A 19,521-nucleotide genomic window follows, 5' to 3' on the forward strand; every position below is an offset into this window, starting at 1 on the left:
GTAGTCTCGATTAATTGCTGGGAAAAGAAAATTTTTGGTAGAAACATTTCCCTAGAGCACACGGGTTTCTTAGTTGAGTGTATGAGTTGCCCTTTGACCTAGACAAGGGTTTTCTTAATATACAAGCGGTCCAGAAATTTTATGTGCTGCCCAAGTAGGCAAAAGAGTGGAGGGAGATTATTAAAGGGAAGACTCTGGTGCATATTCAAGTCAGAGACTGTCAACTCAGCATTTTATTACAGAGTGGAGATGCTAAGTGCTACGAAATACCTATTACGTGATACTAGGATATCCTTTTCTACCTCTTGTGACTTTTTAATTTCAAAGCTAATGAGCAAGATTTTGTGTTTTCCCCCTCCTCAAAACAACAGGAAAGCATTTTGGAAGGCCAAGTGTTTTTCTTACATTTCAGTAAATCAATTTTAGCTGAATTATCATTTTTAAAGCACTGGCGGGCATGGTGGCACATGCCTGTAATCTCAGCAACTAGGGAGGCTGGGGAGGGCAGGTAGCTTGAGCCCAGGAATTCCAGGTTACAGTGAGATAGGACAGCGCCAATGCACTCTAGGCCAGCAACAACAGAGCAAGACCATATCTCTATTTAAAACAAAAAACAAAAAAACTTCTTCATATAACAGTATTTGTGCTTCTTTAGATATATTAGTGTGAAGAATTACTGCTTCAAAACATTCTCAAATTGCAATAATCAGCACACCTTTTTAATTTTCCCCCAATAAAGTTTGCAATGGGAGCATACAATATAATCTTACCACTCTCAGTATTACACTGATGCTATCAGTGGACTTCTGTCAAAGTTAACATGCTTTCAAAACAAGAAAATGGCATCCTTTCCAGTTCTCTCAAGAAATTGAGTCATCCCTTTTTAATTTTTAAGTGATATTTTTTAGTCTTAGACCTAAAATACAGTAAGAAAAATGAATTTTAACTACTTCCTAATGCTTTTATAACTTTGTTAATTATAGTGGAATTCATATGAAATCTAAGGTTAATAGCTATTGCAAGGCCAGTGTTCCCACAAGGAAGTATTTTGCTATTTAGAAATAGCTAAGTAAATTAAATGTTCCTTTCTCTTGCCTCTGGTGACTGCCATTCATCTAGCCAGAGCACTGACCCTGAATCCTGGTGGCAGTCTTATCTCCCATGAGGATTAATATTAACACTTAAATAAACAGCATGATTTCCTGCCAAGAAGATATTCATTTATATACAGTCCCTTATTCTCTGCTTTTCTTTTAATCGTGTGTTGATTTTGGAAAGCTGTGTTTTGTGGGTGAGAGAGAGACGGTCAGACTAGCTTCAGATACTTTCAAAGTAACACTTCTGTAACTCACTCTTCCAGTCTGACTGGCTTTTCAGGCAGGAGTTGGAGACCAAGTAGAGCTTTCTGCCTATGAAATGGCAATTAGTTTCAAAGAACATAGACCCATTCAAGTTACCTGAGGAAAAGGGGGCTGGTTGTAAGGGTGTCAATGGGATGTTAGGGTATCTGGGTGGAATTAGATTTGAGGCTGGGCTTCTGGTAGTCTTGAGATGGATAGTAGTAATGTGCCCCCTAAGTATGACTAAGCTACGGTCCCAGTGTTTGCTTTTTAAAATTTTACTACCAACTGACTTCCTCTGGAAAGTTTCTGACTTCATGTGACTTTGGTTTGCCATAGCTCCACCTCCACCTCATAGCATCCTTCTACCTTCGGCTATGCTTCTGATAGGCAAAAATTGTTCTTAGTTCAAATTCCTGGGGGAGACAATGATCTGGCCAGTTTATCTCTTCACTCAGGCCATGAAATTGATGGCTAATTTGTGAATTAACCGCCCTTTGGCCCAGGGTAGGTACCTGACAACATTAACTGTGCCCAAGAAGAGGTGGCAAGATCAAGTGCTAAGCATGATCCTCCCTACTCAGCAGGAGGTTGTGACAATCTGGCCAGCACTCTATCTCCAGAACAGAGGGATTAGCATTGTTGCTTTTACCCATGGTCCCACATAAACTTTTTATTTGTAGTCCCAGTAGAAAGGTGAATGTTACCATAGTTGCCATACTTGGCATTTCTTTTAGTACTGTTTTTTGCTTCTCTGTCATTTTTAAGAAAGATACATTGCCAGGTAGGTAGGAATTCAGTGAATTTGTTACAAAGCAGATTTAGTTCTTATTCTCAGCAACATTTTTAGATTTTGAAAATCTTCAATTTTAGATAACTTTAGCCTTTATACATGTGTTTCTTATATAACGATGGTTGTGGATCGGTAGGCATTTTAAATTTTGTTCTAGGCATGTGTTTTGAGCAGCATTACATACCCAGTGTAGAAGGTGTTGTATGGAATTTCACCGAAGTGGGGGAAAATTCCAAGTAGAGGGTCAATGTTAATGATTATTGAGTTTATATTTGTCCAAAGAATACAGATTTTGAACAAATTTTTAAAGGCGTACATAGAATTATTGGCCGTATTTGTAGCAGTTTGCTTTCTGCATTGCCAGAGTTCGTAAGAACTCTATTTTCTAATTTTTATATTATGGTAAAGCCACCACTGAAAACTGACTGCCACAGATTTTTCAGACATACGTTGTTTGGCCTATATAGGTTTAGAAAACATTTGATTCAACATTGAAAAATATGGAGATTTCCACAAAACTATTCAGGCTCTTGGTTCCTCACGATAAGTGGCATGATCTGACAGTTCTGAAACTGCAGTCCTGGTTGGAACTCTGTGATAGCCACTGTCTTCAGAATGCAAGCCTCTCACAGTAGGTCCCATGCACGCACAGTAGGTCCCTCTGCCAGGCTGCCAGTACTGCTGGGGCACTGCACATTACCTGTTGTCACCCTGTGAGTTTGTATCCCTGTTGTCAAGAAAGCTGTTCATATTGTAGAAGATTTGGAAGGTGCAGGCAAGTGTGTGTGTATAAAATTACCTATAATCTGACCTTCCACTGGAAACCTCTGCTAATACTTCAACATATATTTTTCAAGTCTGTGTGTATGTATACATATGTTTCTTTTCAAAACAACTATGAGGTGTAATTGATACAGAATAAATGAAAAAAGTGTACAGTTTTATTTTTTGACATAATCACCCGTTACCATCATCATAATCAAGATAATGAATATATCCATCCTCCCAAAAGTTCCTCATACATCATGATAATCCTTTCCTCTCCCTTGACCCCTCTAACTGTGCCCCTTCACTAGGCGAGCACTGAAGTATTTTGTCATAGTTGCATTTGAATTCTGTGTATGTGTGGGCTTTTGTTTTTTTTTAGCATTTGAGATTATTTGAGATTCAGTTTTGCGGTTTCCCCTTTTTACTTAGGATAGCTTTGAAGAGTAGTGCGATCGTACTTTTTCTTATGTTTATTGTCATTTGTGTTTCTTCAATGAGTTGTCTGTTTTCTTTCCCATTATTGTACTGGTGTTTTAGTGTTTTACTTGGTTTATATGAGCTCTTCATTTGTTAATATGTTTTTCATCATATTAACAATGTTTTTCAACATATTAACATTAAAACCATGGTTTTCCTCATTATTATAAGTATTCTCCAATTTGTATTGTTTTCCTTTATAATTTTAAGTTATTTTCTACATACAGAAGTTTTATTGTTTTTGAATAATAAAGTTTTACAACATTTTCCTTTGTGAGTGAGGATATACAAGTGAGTTAGGAAGTATGAATTACCTTATTCTATTTTTGATTGCCTTTCCACTCTGAAAGTTTGTATGTGGTGGAGTTTGGGGAGGGACAGTAACTACCTGTGACTATTTAGTAATGTGCATTTTCTCTAGAGCTGTTAGTTGTTAATTAACAACCATTGCTGGTAACTTGCAGAGCGTTTACCATTTTTACTGTCAAATGTCCTAGTTATGAGGATCAAAGAAACTAGTAGTTTGGGGTGGCTATGTCTGGATATCTCTTGTTGATGTTGCAGATAGGGATTTAATGTTTGAAATTGTTTTCTGTTTTCTTTTAGATCTGCTTGGCTTTGAGGAAGAGTGGCAGTACTGCCTCACTGCATAAGGGATGGGATCAGAGAACAGTGCTTTAAAGAGCTATACACTGAAAGAACCACCATTTACCTTACCCTCTGGACTTGCTGTTTATCCCGCTGTACTGCAAGATGGCAAATTTGCTTCAGTTTTTGTGTATAAGAGAGAAAATGAAGACAAGGTTAATAAAGCTGCCAAGGTACCATAATAGGTGACGACTTAATAGTTAGTACTTTTTACTATCTTGTTTTCTTTTAAAAAAATATGAAATTAGTAAAGTTCAAAGGAGGTAAGATCATAAGGACCAGTATTTTATTTATGTCCTTTCAAAACATTGCTCTTACTTCATGGGCCTATCTTCCATTTGCATGACATGGTCAGGTACCATACCTGTAGCCAAAAAACATCATAAAACTCAGTACGATGGCTTTTATCATCATATTTTATTTTTCTGGTAAGAAAGTTAGGGAGACATTTTTATATAGCTAATATAAGATATAAGGAGCGATATAAGGAGTTAATCTCGTCTAGCAAAATGCAGTTAAGTATTGACAACATTCTGGAGGCTTCAGCTTCCTCCTTAGGGAAAAGATCCTTGTAGTTCATGCCTTATAATTGTTGCTCCAGGCAGAGGGTGCCAGTGCATTAGCATGCTGTCTGACACACTCAGGAGATCCTGGCCTCTTATCAGAAAAAATGATTTTACTGTGGAACGTAAGTCAATAAAATAACCCCAAGTGTCTTTTTGAATTAGGGAAAATGAAGGCATTAGTTGATGCTTCTTTGGATAGCTAGCACTTTGGAAATTTAGCCATTCAGATATATCATCTTCTAAAATGGAAAATGTAATTGTATTAGTAAATTAATTCTCCAGTGTTTATTCTGGTAGGTATGCTATTTTCAGGTTGAACTTGATATCTTGATTTTGTTAGAATTATAATCTCTATTACCTTGAGTCCCTTAGTTGTCAACAGGTATGGAACATTGATGTCTATTTCATAGGACTCTAAATTGTTTTTATTTTTTAAAATGATTATAAAGGATTATATTAGTAATGGAATTTTGGTCTTCACAACAGTAATTTATTTGATGTTGTATTTTTGATCAAGCATGAAATTGTTATAAGATGGTTCCTAAAGAAAAAGATGGGTAACAGTTCTCTCGAGATGCGTGGTGGTAAAAAGTATATAGCTGGCTGTTTTCTTGCTAGGTCATTTTGCTTTTTGGTAGAACCACATTTTTGACTCTTTTTTTACATCATCTAGGTATTGTTAAGAATTTTTTATTGTGATTTTACAAAAGACAAAATGCCTTACTTCGCTTTCTTGTTCTTACAGTTAATGTCTAACATGCCTCCTGTTATTTTCATCTAATAAGATTGTGCATTTTTTTAAATAAACTATTATCGGCGAGGTACTAGAGACTTATCTTAGTATTTTTTTCTTTATAAGATTTTTTGAAAATTGTGTTACGCTTTATGGTGCACGTACCAAGAAAATTGAATAACCTAGATCGAGTTTTTAAAGGAAAAAACACCAAGACCACTCTCCATTTTTGAGGACTTCTGTGCTGAAGGAATTGCGAAGCTTGAGAGGGAAGACTTATTCCCCCTTAATATTCATAGATACCCTTTTAAGCCATGTCTGAGTCTTTGCACATAGTTCATCTTTGTCTCTTGTTAAGCCATTCTGTGGCTTTGAAAACCTCATATATGAATTTGGGAAATTTGAAATTGCAACAAAGTGGTAACTTTAGATTCTCAGAATGTTTCTCATAATCTTAAAAAACTAGGTCATAGCACTTGAGAAATGTATGGCATTCGATGTGCTAGATTTTAGGAATTTGATGTCCTAGGTATCTGAAATACTAAAACAATATATTTAGCTTGCCTCACTTTCTCTAGAGTTTGGGTTGTTGGTCACACCTTTGGTAGTTTTAACGATTATTTCAAGCAGATATATAGTGTTTTCTGTTATTGGATAACAATATACACTTTCTCCACTGTTACAAGTAAAAAACAACAATCATAGTATACACCAAGATGAAATGCAGGTATAAGCTCTGGCCACAAAATAATGTGAGAAATACTTAGTTCTATCTGACCATCTCATTTTATATTGAATTCATCAGCTATAATTAACAGTATAATTTGCTAACTGATGATGATGACTCATATATGTAAGCCTATAAACAATGATAAATTCTAAGCCCGAATTTGGTTGCTGTAGTTTGCTGTAATCTAAGTGTTTAGTTAGGGCTTTGTGGTAAGCTTATAAAAGCTTATAAAAATGATTCTTGAGTATCTTTATGCCAGGAATCACATTGGACTCTTAAGAGTGGTATATAGATGCTATATAAGTGCTCTATTTAGTATTGTTGGAGTCATTATGCTCTTCCCCATAATGAATTTGGGCTGTTGTGGAAGGGTTAGTCAACGTTATTTAAGAATGCACATTGTGTGGGCATAACAAGAAATGGAAGAGATGATGGCTATGCCCAAAAGAGCTTGCATTCTAGTTGGAGAAAGCTGTTCTCCTCTCTCATACTGACTTTTTTTTTTGAGATGGAGTCTCGCTCTGTTTCCCAGGCTAGAGTGGAGTGGTTCGATCTTGGCTCACTGCAACCTCTGCCTCCCGGGTTGAAGCGATTCTCCTGCCTCAGCATCCCAAGTAGCTGGGATTACAGGCACTCGCCGACACACCCAGCTAATTTTTGAATTTTTAGTAGAGGTGGGGTTTCACCATGTCGGCCAGGATAGTCTCGACCTCTCGACCTCGCGATCCGCCTTCCTCAGCCTCTCAAAGTGCTGGGATTACAGGCATGAGCCACCGCACCTGGCCCATGGTTGACTTTTTAAGAAATTATTTTTTGCCCTTCATAATCAGAATCCAGTGCTCTTACATGGCTTCTGGGCACTATCCACTCAGAAGAACTTCAGAAGTATCCCCCATGCCTCAGGTATGATGGACCCACCAGATGAAATGGCCAGCTACTTGCTCCCCACCACACCTTTCAGACTTCACGCTCTCCTTTTTCCTTGGATGTTAATAACCATCCCACCTGCCATTCTAAAGTAATTATCTGCCAAAATCTCTAGTCTGAGCTCCAGATCTATATTTTTACTTACCTATTGAACATTTCCACCTAAAAGTTTTATCAGTACCTCAAATGCAAGCTCTACAGAATGGAATTTTTATTCCTTTCTCTTTCTGCATTTTATTGTTAGTTTATGATCTAACCTTCAGATAGTGGACATTTACAAAAAAAAAAAAAGCATCTGCATTTTGTCTTAGATTTACATCTTCAGAGAAAAAGGAATAATATTTTTCCCTGAAGATCTTTGTTCTCTAGTTTAGGCATCTTGGTTATTTTGTTTACTTAACATATTTAACAGCATGAAATTATGGCTTTGTCTCATCTAAAAGCCTGCAGGTGGATTTGGGCTGTAATGCTGAGTCAGTTAACTTTGCATAGTTCTCAAAGTGAAATAGTGAATCAGAGGCAGAACAACAATAAAAAGTTAAGCCTCTGAGGCTTGAATGAATTCTCTGGATAGCTGAATCATAACTGATTCCTGATAAACAGGAATCATTTATATTTGGGGATAGAATCTCATACTTAAGATCCCTGTTTAGGTGTAGAAAAATATCATCATTGATAAATTATATAATACTATTCATATTTAACAATAAAGGTCCTTACTCAGAACCCTCTTTCAGAGACCATCACCTAGGACAGTAAATGGGATATAATAGGTATTCAATAACTTTGGGGAAAGTGCTTTCAAGACACTCATTCAAAAATAGTCATCTTTCTCTACTAGGGCAAGAGCCATTTATTTGCTCAACTGATGTTCATTGAAAAATATCCTAGTTACCCTTAGCAAGTATGTCTTGTTGCTGTTCTTTAGAGCAGCAGAGGCTTGAATCAAAAAATGTCCTATTTGATTCTGAACTGCTAGCCTTTCCTGTGAATCTGTGTGCATAATTTATGCTTAATATTGAATGTACCAAAGGAGAGTGACAAAAAAGGTTCTTGCTAAGTTAAGTGCCTTGTTCAGAAACATGTAATGAGTCATTTCTTCCTCTCCTTCTTTATTAAACAAACAAGTACTCACTTTGGATCAAGAAAATTTCTAGGCATTGTAGAGTAAAACAATAAGCAGAAGAGAACATGAAAGATTTGGTTTGAAAATTATTTGAAATTTATTTGAAAATTACTTGAAATGATTCTTAAATGAAAATATGAGGGAGGCTACATAGTTTTATACAGAAACCATAGCTCAAAACACACTTGTAGGCCAGGCATGGTGGCTCATGCCTGTAAGCCCAGCACTTTGGGAGGCCGAGGTAGGTGGATCACCTGAGGTCAGGAGTTTGAGACCAGCCTGGCCAACATGGTGAAACCCCATCTCTACTAAAAACACAAAAATTAGCCAGGCATGGTGGTGGGCGCCTGTAATCCCAGCTATTCGAGAGGCTGAGGTAGACGAATCATTTGAACCCGGGAGGCGAAGGTTGCAGTGAGCTGAGAACACACCATTGCACTCCAGCCTGGGTAACAAGAGCGACACTCTGTCTCAAAAACAAAACAAAACGAAACAAAAAAACACTTGTAAAAAATTATTCCCAGTTAACTGCACTCATTTAACCAACCTGCTAACACAATTTTTGGTTTATCTGGATCTTTGCTGTATTTATTAGTTTGTAATTGCTAGTTAAATAAATTTTTTTCAATATTTTCTTAATTATTTTTTATTAAATTAACTCGAGGGTAACAACTTTCTTCCTAAGAATAAATAAATAAACCCTATTGGAGCTATTCCCAGAGTTGGCAAAATTTGAGATTATTATAAGAAAATAAAAGAAATTGGAGGCTGGGCACAGTGGCTCACACCTGTAATCCCAGCACTTTGGGAAGCCGAGGTGGGCGGATCACAAGGTCAGGAGTTCAAGACCAGCCTGGCCAACATAGTGAAACCCCATCTCTACTAAAAATACAAAAACAATTAGCTGGGTGTGGTAGCGGGCGCCTGTAGTCCCAGCTACTTGGGAGGCTGAGGCAGGAGAATCGCTTGAACCTGGGAGGCGGAGGTTGCAGTGAGCCAAGATTGTGCCACTGCAGTGCAGCCTGGGTGACATAGCAAGACTCTGTCTCCAAAAAAAAAAAAAAAAAAAAAAAAAAAAAAAAAATGTAATTGGAGAAACCAACCCACTGAGAAGATTTTCCTATGACCCTGCCTGGAAGTAGTTTAATAAAGTTTGAGGCATCTGATACAAAAATTGTACCAATGCAGGGTATGGATTCTTATGCTAGCCCATAGTCCTCCAAGAAGGTGTTTGGAACGTTCAGTATTCACTGCTTATTTATGAAAATGCCACCTGGTAATATATTGAGGGTTATCTTCCAAATAAAATATTTCATCACTCTCCTCCCAATCTGATTGCTTTACAGGGCTTCCTCAGTGATTGTATAGGGTAGACCCTAGAGCTTTAATATCATGAAATTTCTTTCAGAAATTCATGGTTTGTAAGGAAAACCACCATTGCAGCAGTTTCTTTTTGCTGTAAATAAATGATAAAATTATTCAATGTTGGGGGAATTTTGGACTGTGGATCTCCTGTTACTCATGTTAAAACTTGCAAAATATGCTGCATGGGTGGGGATTGGAAAGTCAGGATCTGATAGAGCTGTTACAGGACTATCTAGAGAAGATACTCCCTTGTTCAGACACAAAATTGTTTTATACTTGTCATTTCATCTGTGTCTACTGTCTGCTTAGAAAGTAGGACAAAGAAAACAGGTCAGGAAGCAGGAATATTCCATTGTAGGGGTTTCTAAAAGTTGGGGTATCCATACCCAGTGAGTTGTTTAAACATTTTATTTATTTAGACAGGGTCTTGCTCTGTTGCCAAGGCTGGAGTGCTGTGACGTGATCATGGCTCATTACAGCCTCGACCTCCCCAGCTCAAGCGATCCTCCGACCTCAGTCTCCTGAGTAGCTGGGACCACAGGTGGGCGCCACCGTGCCCAGCTAATTTTTGTAGTTTTTTGTAGAGATGGGGTTTCGCCTTGTTGACCAAGCCAGTCTTGAACCCCTGGGCCCAAGTGATCCACCCACCTCAGCCTCCCAAAGTGCTCGGATTACAGGAGAAAGCCACGGCGCCCAGCATAAACATTTTCAAGGGGAGTAAATAATAATTAAAAAGGTAAAATGTAAGAAAACAGAATAAACAAAATTAAAATATTTTGCAAATGTGTTTTACATTCATTGATGATCTGTGGCAGAGGTGAGCAGACTTACACCTAGATTAGCTAAGAATGGTTTTTACAGTTTTTTTTTTTTTTTTGAGACAGAATCTTGCACTGTCACCCAGGCTGGAGTGCAGTGGTGCGATCTCGGCTCACTGCAAGCTCCGCCTCCCGGGTTCACGCCATTTTCCTGCTTCAGCCTCCAAGTAGCTGGGACTACAGGCACCCGCCACCTCGCCTGGCTAATTTTTTTTGTATTTTTAATAGAGACGGGGTTTCACCGTGTTAGCCAGGCTGGTCTCGATCTTCTGACCTTGTGATCCGCCCGCCTCGGCCCCCCAAAGTGCTGGGATTACAGACATGAGCCACCGCACCTGGCCGGTTTTTACATTTTTAAAGGGCTGTTTAAAAAAAAAACAGAGAAGAGGCCACAGATACCCTACGGCCTTTAAAGCCAAGATACTTATTATCTGGCCCTTACAGAAACTGTTTGCCAACCTCTGGTCTATGATGTGCCTGCATTAGGGTAAGTGTAAGGTACTAATCCATTCAAAATTGTTTGATGGCCCAGCATATAGTCTTATTTTTGTGATTATTTCATGTTCACTTGAAAAGAATATGTGTTCTGCAGTTCAGTGTAGTGTTAATGTTATTAGATCAACATAGTTGACATTATTCATGTTTTCTGTGTTTTTCTTGTTATTATTTTGTGGGGAGAGGCTAGTTTTATTGAGAGAAGGGTGTTCAAGTCTCCGGCTGTGATTGTAGAATTGTCCATTTTTCGCTTTAATTTTGCCAATTTTTGCTTCATGTATATTTTCAGACTCTGCTATTATACAAATACACATACATAATTATGTCTTTTTAATAAATTATTTTTCTTTAAGAAATAATCTGTTTTTATCTCTGGCTGTACCCTTTGTCTTGAAGTGTATCTTGTCTGATAGGAATATAGCCACTCCTGCTTTCTTAATGCTTACTATTTTTGTAGTGTATCCTTCTCTATCCGTTTACTTTCAGTCCATCTATGTCTTCATTTTTAAAGTCTCTTTAATAGGCAACATATAGATGGGTATTGCTGATTTAATCTACTCTTATTTCCAGTGTTTAGATCATTAACATTTAATGTAATTATTAATGTAGTTGGATCTTATTGTTTGCTTTCTATTTGTCCCCTTACGCTCTTTTTTCTTCTGTTCCTCCTCCTTTTGGATTAATTGAATATTTTTTAGTGTTCCATTTTAATATATCTTGATTTTTTGGCTATATTTCTTTATATATTTTTTAATGGATGCACTAGGGATTTAATATATGTTAACTAGTCTTTAATAGTCTACTTGTTTTGCAAACTATCCACCTGACAAGGGATTAATAGCCATAATATAAAAGGAGCTCAAACAACTCAATAACAAAAAACACAAAATAATCCAGTTTTAAAAGGGGCAAAACATCTGAATAGACATTTCTCAAAAGGCACACAAATGGACAACAGGTATATAAAATAGTAGCAGTAATCATTAGAGAACTGCACAACAAAACCACGATAAGGTATCCTCTTGGCCAGGTGTGGTGGCTCACGCCTGTAATCCCAGCACTTTGGAAGGCTGAGGAGGGCGGATCACAAGGTCAGGAGTTTGAGACCAGCCTGGCCAACATGGTGAGACCCCATCTCTACTAAAAAAAATACAAAAATTAGCCTGGCATGGTGGTGTGCACCTGTAATCCCAGCTACTCGGGAGGCTGAGGCAGGAGAATTGCTTGAACCTGGGAGACAGAGGTTGCAGTGAGCTGAGATCGTGCCACTACACTCCAGCCTGGGTGACAGAGCAAGACTCCGTCAAAAAAAAAAAAAAAGATATGCTCTCATCCCAGTTGAAATGGTTTTTATCAAAAAGATAGGCAGTAATGGATGCTGGTGATGATGTGGAGAAAGGGGAACCCTCATATACTGTTGGTGGGAATGTAAATTAGTATAGCCACTACAGAAAACTGGAGGTTCCTCAAAAAACTAAAAGCAGAACTACCCAGTGATTCAGCAGTTCTACTACTGGGTGTGTATCCAAAATAAAGGGAATCAATATAAAAAAGAGATATTTGCACTCTTACATTTATTGCAGTATTATTCACAATAGCCAAAATGTGAAATCAACCTAAGTGTCCATCAGTGGATGAATGGATAAGGAAAATGTTGTGTATATATACGATGGAATACTGTTTAGCCATAAAAAGAATGAAATACCATCATTTGCAATAACATGTTAGGACCTAGAGGACATTATGTTAAGTCAGGTGTCCCCAACCCCTAGGCTGCAGGCTGGTACTGGTTCGTGGCCTCTAGGAACAGGATTGCACAGCAGGAGGCTGTGGGCAGTGGGCACGCGAGCATTACCATCTGAGTTCTGTCTCCTGTCAGATCAGCAGCAGTATTGTGTCCGGAATTGGTGGGTTCTTGGTCTCACTGACTTCAAGAATGAAGCCGCGGACCCTCGCGGTGAGTGTTACAGTTCTTAAAGGCGGCGTGTCTGGAGTTTGTTCCTTCTGATGTTCGGATGTGTTCGGAGTTTCTTCCTTCTGGTGGGGTTCGTGGTCTCGCTGGCTCAGGAGTGAAGCCGTGGACCTTCGCGGTGAGTGTTACAGCTCATAAAGGCAGTGTGGACCCAAAGAGTGAGCAGCAACAAGATTTATTGCAAAGAGCGAAAGGACAAAGCTTCCACAATGTGGAAGGGGACCTGAGCGGGTTGCCACTGCTGGCTGGGCAGCCTGCTTTTATTCTCTTATCCGGCCCCACCCACATCCTGCTCATTGGTAGAGCCCAGTGGTCTGTTTTGACAGGGCGCTGATTGGTGCGTTTACAATCCCTGAGCTAGACACAAAGGTTCTCCACCTCCCCACCAGATTAGCTAGATACAGAGTGTGGACACAAAGGTTCTCCAAGTCCCCACGAGAGTAGCTAGATACAGAGTGTGGATTGGTGCATTCACAAACCTTGAGCTAGACACAGGGCGCTGATTGGTGTGTTTACAAACCTTGAGCTAGATACAGAGTGCCGACTGGTGTATTTACAATCCCTGAGCTAGACATAAGGGTTCCCCACGTCCCCACCAGACTCAGGAGCCCAGCTGGCTTCACCCAGTGGATCCCGCACTGGGGCTGCAGGTGGAGCTGCCTGCCAGTCCCGTGCCATGTGCCCGCACTCCTCAGCCCTTGGGTGGTCGATGGGACTGGGCTCCGTGGAGCAGGGGGCGGCGCTGGTCAGGGAGGCTGGGGTCGCACAGGAGCCCAGGGAGGGGTGGGAGGCTCAGGCATGGCATGCTGCAGGTCCTGAGCCCTGCCCCACGGGAAGGCAGCTAAGGCCAGGCGAGAAAATGAGTGCAGCACCGGTGGGCCGGCACTGCTGGGGGACCCAGTACACCCTCTGCAGCCGCTGGCCCAGGTGCTAAGCACCTCATTGCCCCGGGCGTCAGGGCCTGCCGGCTGCTCCAAGTGGGGGGCCCGCCAAGCCCACGCCCACCCAGAACTCCAGCTGGCCCACAAGCTGCGTGGGCAGCCCCGGTTCCCGCTTGCACCTCTCCCTCCACACCTCCCTGCAAGCTGAGGGAACTGGCTCCAGCCTTGGCCAGCCCAGAAAGGGGCTCCCACAGTGCTGTGGTGGGCTGAAGGGCTCCTCAAGTGCCGCCAAAGTGGGAACCCAGGTAGAGGAGGCGCCGAGAGCGAGCGAGGGCTGTGAGGACTGCCAGCACGCTGTCACCTCTCAGTATTAGATTCTCATAGGAGCAGGAACCCTATTGTGAACTGTGTATGCAAGAGATCTAGGTTGTGCACTTATGGCAATCTAACTAATGCCAGATGATTTGAGGTAGAACAGTCTCATCCCGAAATAATCCCCCCACCCCTGGTCCATGAAAAAATTGTGTTCATGAAACTGGTCCCTGGTATCAAAAAGGTTGGGGACCGCTGTGTTAAGTGATGTAAATGAGGCACAGAAAGACACACACTGCAAGATCTCACTCATGTGGAATCTAAAAAAGTTGATCTCATACCAGTTGAGAGTAGACTGGTGGTTACCAGAGGCCAGGAAGGGTAGGAGATTGTAGGGGATGAAGAGAGGTTGATAATGGGTACAAATACACAGTTAGAAGATACAAGATAGAAGATATAAGATCTAGCGTTTGATAGGTCAGTAGGATGACTAGTTTACAGTAATCGTTTATATATTTTTATATAACTAGAAGAGAATAATTCTAATGTTTCTAGCTTAAAGAAAAGACAAATGTTTAAGGTTATGGATATCCCAATTACATTGATCTTTGCAAATTTTATGAAAGTATTAAAATCACAGGTACTCCCCCAAAATATGCATATTATCAATTTTTTTAATTTAAGAAAATTAAAAATAAATAGGGCAAAAAATAGTCTACTGTGGTTAATATTGTACTATGTCACATAAAACGTAGAAGCCTTGTAATGTAGGTATCTTCAGCCTCCTATCCCTACCATTCTTTGTTACATATTAATTGTACATTCACACACATTGAAAACCTCACCAGGAAGTATTACAATATCTGCTTTAAATAGTGATTAAATAACTGAAGAGGTAAAAATGTGGCCTTCACCTGGGCACGGTGGCTCACGCCTGTAATCCCGACACTTGGGGAGGCTGAGGTGGGCGGATTGCCCGAGGTCAGGAATTCGAGAGCAGCCTGGCCAACATGGTGAAACCCTGTCTCTACTAAAAATACAAAAATTACCTGGGCATGGTGGTGCAAGCCTGTAGTCCCAGCTACTCGGGAGGCTGAGGCAGGAGAATCACTTGAACCCGGGAGGCGGAGGTTGCAGTCAGCTGAGATTGCGCCACTGCACTCCAACCTAGGCGATAGAGTGAGACCCCGTCTCAAAAAAAAAAAAAAAGTGGCCTTCATATTTATTGTAATATTTACCGTTTGTGATGCCGTTCCGTCATTCCTGAAGATCCAAGTTTCCCTTTGGTATCATTTTTTCTTCCATTTGAAGAACTTCCATGAGCATTTTTTATATAGCAGGTCTTCTGGCAAGAAATTTTCCGTTTTTTTTTTGTCACCAAAAGTGCTTTTCTTTTGCCTTTTCCTCTGAAGGTTACTTTTGCTTGGATACAGTATTCCAAGCTGACAGTTTTTTCTTTCAGCATTTTAAACATGTTTCATTGTTTCTTGCCCTCCACCTTTCCTGATGAGAAGTCTGCAGTTGTTTAAATCATCATTCTCCTCCATGTAATGTGTTTTCTTTAGCTGCTTCTAAGATTTTTTTATCTTTGATATTTAGCAGTTTGATGGTAATATGTTTAAGTGTGCTTTTTAAAAAATTTATCTTGTTTTATATTCACTGAAATTCTTCAAGTCTGTAAAATTTACATTTGGCTAAATACTTTAAGTATTTTTATCCATTTAAAAATTTTCATCCATTGTATTTTTTATGCCCCGATTTTTTTCTTTTCTCTTTTTGGGACTTCAGTTATATTTATTTGACCTTCTGTTATTGTCACAGGTGTCTGAGGCTCTGGTCTCTTTTTTTTCTTTCTTAATTTTTCTTTATGAGATGGGGATTTCACTGTGTTGCCCAGGCTAGTCTTGAACTCCTGGGCTGAAGTGATCCTCCTGCATTGGCCTCCCAAAGTGCTGGGATTACAGTTGTGAGCCACCAAACCTGGCCCCTCTGATCATTTTTTAAAACATTTTTTATTCTTCAGATTGGTTAATATTTTCAAGTTTACTGACTCTGTATTCTGTCATATTCATTCTGTTGATGAGTCTATATATTAATTTTTGATTTTCAATCTTTTATTTTTCTTTTGGAAATTTAAATTTTTCTATTTATTTTATAACTTTTCCTTTATCTCTAGGAGGATGATTATAATAGCTGCTTTAAATTCTTTCTGGTACTTCTAATATCTGAGGCCCCTTGGAGTGGTGTTTGTTGGTTGTCTTTTCCATTGAGAATGTGTTACATTTTTGTGGTTCTTTGTATGTTGAGTAGTTTGGAGTTGCATCCTGGACATTTTGAATACGATGTCACATAATTCTTTGCTCTGTTATAATCCTTTGGAAAATGCTGATGTTTTTTATTTAGCAGGCAGCTAATTTAGGTTCAGGCCTCATGTTTTTGAACTAGTTCCTCTTACTCTTCCTGTGAATGGTATTTGCAACCTGTCTCTCAAAACTTTGCTCTGCTGGTTTGGGTCTATCCAGTGGATGCTTGCTTCTGAGAATTTGTGGGTATGTGAAAAATCAGGGCATCTCTCCAGCTCTCTCCTCTCTGGGATACCCTCCTCATACTCACCTTCCTTGGTTCTTTTCTATCATTCTTTCAGCCAGAAAGATGGTAAAGTTTTTACTGGACTTTTAGCACCTTTGTTACACTGCTTTGCAACTGGGGCCTGTCACCATGCATAGCTGTGAGAAGGGGAAAATTTCCCCAAACCAAGAAACTTACCCCATGGGTGTCGCTTCTTCAGGTTTGACTCCCCTCCATAATCTGTTTGCATTTGCTTACTTGTCAGGATTTCAGTTGTTTCTGGTACTTTGTTCAGTTTATAGCAGTAATCGTTGAGAGATCTGGGCTCTTATGAGGCTTACACTACAATAATGGAACTGGAAATTTCTGTAGAGCCATTTAAATGTTAGTAAATTGAATGATGTCAGAACAAGTAATAGATCTTTGCCTTATGTGAAATTTAGTGGGTAGGGAGGAAGGTAGGGAGCTCAAAAGAGCCTTAACTGTAAGTATACATTTTCTGATTTCCCCCATAATGTATATGAAACTATAATCTGGTTTGGGGTCATTAACTTCAACTCTTCGGTTTGTATTTTTAAAGCATTTGAAGACACTTCGTCACCCTTGCTTGCTAAGATTTTTATCTTGTACTGTGGAAGTGGATGGCATTCATCTTGTCACTGAGCGAGTACAGCCCCTGGAAGTGGCTTTGGAAACATTGTCTTCTGCAGAGGTCTGTGCTGGGATCTATGACATATTATTGGCTCTTATCTTCCTTCATGACAGAGTAAGTAACCTGTATAGTCTGCATCACAGACTCTGATGTAGATGGGGGTGGGGGGGTGATGTGTGTGGTAATACTTATAAATTATGGTGTGTACAGAAATTGTAAGTTAAGTGTTATTATTAGAAAACTTCCTGAGGAAAAATAGCATGTTGGAAGGCACAAGAGGTGCTATAGATAGAGGTTTTATAGAATGGACAACTAGTTCTGTGTCCCTGGACAGTTACTTATAGAATTTTATTTTAGTTTACTATAGTCTGTCTCTAGTTTTGGATAATTCTTTGCCTAAAAATAGCTACAGCTGGCATGAGTTACTAAAACAAAGAAAAGGTGTAATGTCAGTGCTGCCATAGACTAAAGTTCCTATTTGTTTTCAGGAGTTGTGTCCCATTTTAGATTTTGAAGAAAGAAATGACCATTTCTTAGGAAGAGGCAGAATACATACATATCCTTTCCTTTCCCATTTGAGTAGTTGGGGCCAATTGAGAGACAGCCTCTTAACATTCTGTGGTGTAACCAGTGTGCTTGGCTCTCTGATGATATTTGCTATTACTAGAAGATGGTTCCTAGGTTTACTTCTGGTCTGTTTCTTGACAGTATTACTGTTTTCTTAATGGTATTTGCATTCTGAAGCATTAAGGTCTTTGGCAGTCCACCAAGATTAAAAAATACTAGTCACAGGTTAGAAACACTTGGACTTGACTCATCTTTATGTATGTTTTTAAATTTTTTTCAATTAATTGGAGACAGATTCTCCAAATATCATGTTGGATTTATAGTCTCTTAAAAGTGCATTTACAAGTTCGCATGATAACGAGAATTATTAGTGGTTCAGTGGGGAGAAATATCTTCTTTGTTGACAAAAGTGCATACACATGGTTAAAAAGTTTGTACAGTATGTGGGTGAGGTGTCCCTCTCCCATCCTTGAATCCAGTGCCCTAATTCCTCTCTTCAGAGGCAATGGTGGTAACTCGTGTATTATTCCAGAGATGTTCTTTGTGCATATAAAACAAATATCTAGTGTGTATACTTCTTCTCTTTCATTTTTTTCTCAAATGGAGATATACTATACACACTATTCTAAACCTTCCTTTAAAAAATATTTATCTTTTGGAGTATTCTCTATAAAAATATTTACACATTTGATGTATTGGGTAGAATATTTAAAGTGCTCTTTTGGCCAGGCGCAGTGGCTCACACCTGTAATCCCAGCACTTTGGGAGGCCGAGGCAAGAGGATTGCTTGAGCCCAGGAGTTTGAGACCAGCCTGGGCAACATGGCAAGACCCTATCTCTACAAAAACATTTAAAAAAATGAGCCAGGCATGGTGGCACATGCCTGTAGTCCCCCTACACCAGAGACTGAGGTGGGAGGATTGCTTGAGCCCAGGAGGTCAAGGCTGCAGTGAGCTGTGATCACACCACTGTACTCCAGCTGGGGCAACAGAGACCCTGTAATAAATACATACATTACATACATGCATAATAACTTTAAACATACTTTTTTATCACTGAAATGATTTTTGGTTTGGGGAAAAAAACTTAAATACCTGAATCCTGTTCTTATTTTCTCCCTTTCTTTTACTTATTTGACTGTACTATTTTTACAGTTTTAAAGTGGGCTCTTTTGTGGTCTGTGGGATATTTCTTTTTTTTTTTTGAGACAAGGTCTCACTCTGTCGCCTAGGCTGGAGTGCGGTGGTGCGATCTCGGCTCACTGCATGCTCCACCTCCCGGGTTCATGCCATTCTCCTGTCTCAGCCTCCCGAGTAGCTGGGACTACAGGCGCCCGCCACCATGCCCGGCTAATATTTTGTATTTTTCATGGAGACGCGGTTTCACCGTGTTAGCCAGGATGGTCTCGATCTCCTGACCTCATGATCTGCCTGCCTCGACCTCCCAAAGTGCTGGGATTACAGGCGTGAGCCACTGCACCTGGCCAGTCTGTGGGATATTTCTGGTGGTCCTTATCATTCCATTTTCCTCTTCTTCAGGCAGAATTTTTTTAATGCCTACTAACAAGATTTCAGATGAAGTAGATCTGGGTTCGTGACAGAATGTGGGTGAGAAAGAATTTAGAGAAGAAAATAAATAAAATAACCTATGTGAGCAAAGATATATTTTATCTTTAAAGGCATTGGAAGCAAATAATATAGATTATACAGACTTGTAAATGTATGTTTAAGAACATGTATATCCCCTGACTCCCATAGAAATCGGGAGATGACTGTGTGCACTG

General features: G+C 39.6%; 1 protein-coding gene across 7 annotated transcripts in view; it reads left to right on the forward strand.

The window, feature by feature from the left end:
• The window catches only part of SCYL3 (SCY1 like pseudokinase 3), a 57,068-nt gene that overhangs the window by 14,236 nt on the left and 23,311 nt on the right, over positions 1-19,521 (forward strand). For 5 of the 7 annotated variants that reach the window (XM_063604023.1, XM_034940217.3, XM_034940197.3 and 2 more), the window contains exons 2-3: positions 3,985-4,199; positions 17,100-17,285. In XM_063604023.1, the coding sequence (XP_063460093.1) occupies positions 4,035-4,199; positions 17,100-17,285 (351 nt within the window). In that variant the 5' untranslated portion in view covers positions 3,985-4,034. Of the gene's footprint in view, positions 1-3,984; positions 4,226-17,099; positions 17,286-19,521 lie in introns of those variants that run through there. The other 2 variants (XM_034940218.3, XM_034940221.3) reach the window with 2 other exon arrangements.

This window comes from Pan paniscus, chromosome 1 (assembly GCF_029289425.2).
Source record: "Pan paniscus chromosome 1, NHGRI_mPanPan1-v2.0_pri, whole genome shotgun sequence".
Lineage (NCBI taxonomy): Eukaryota > Metazoa > Chordata > Mammalia > Primates > Hominidae > Pan > Pan paniscus.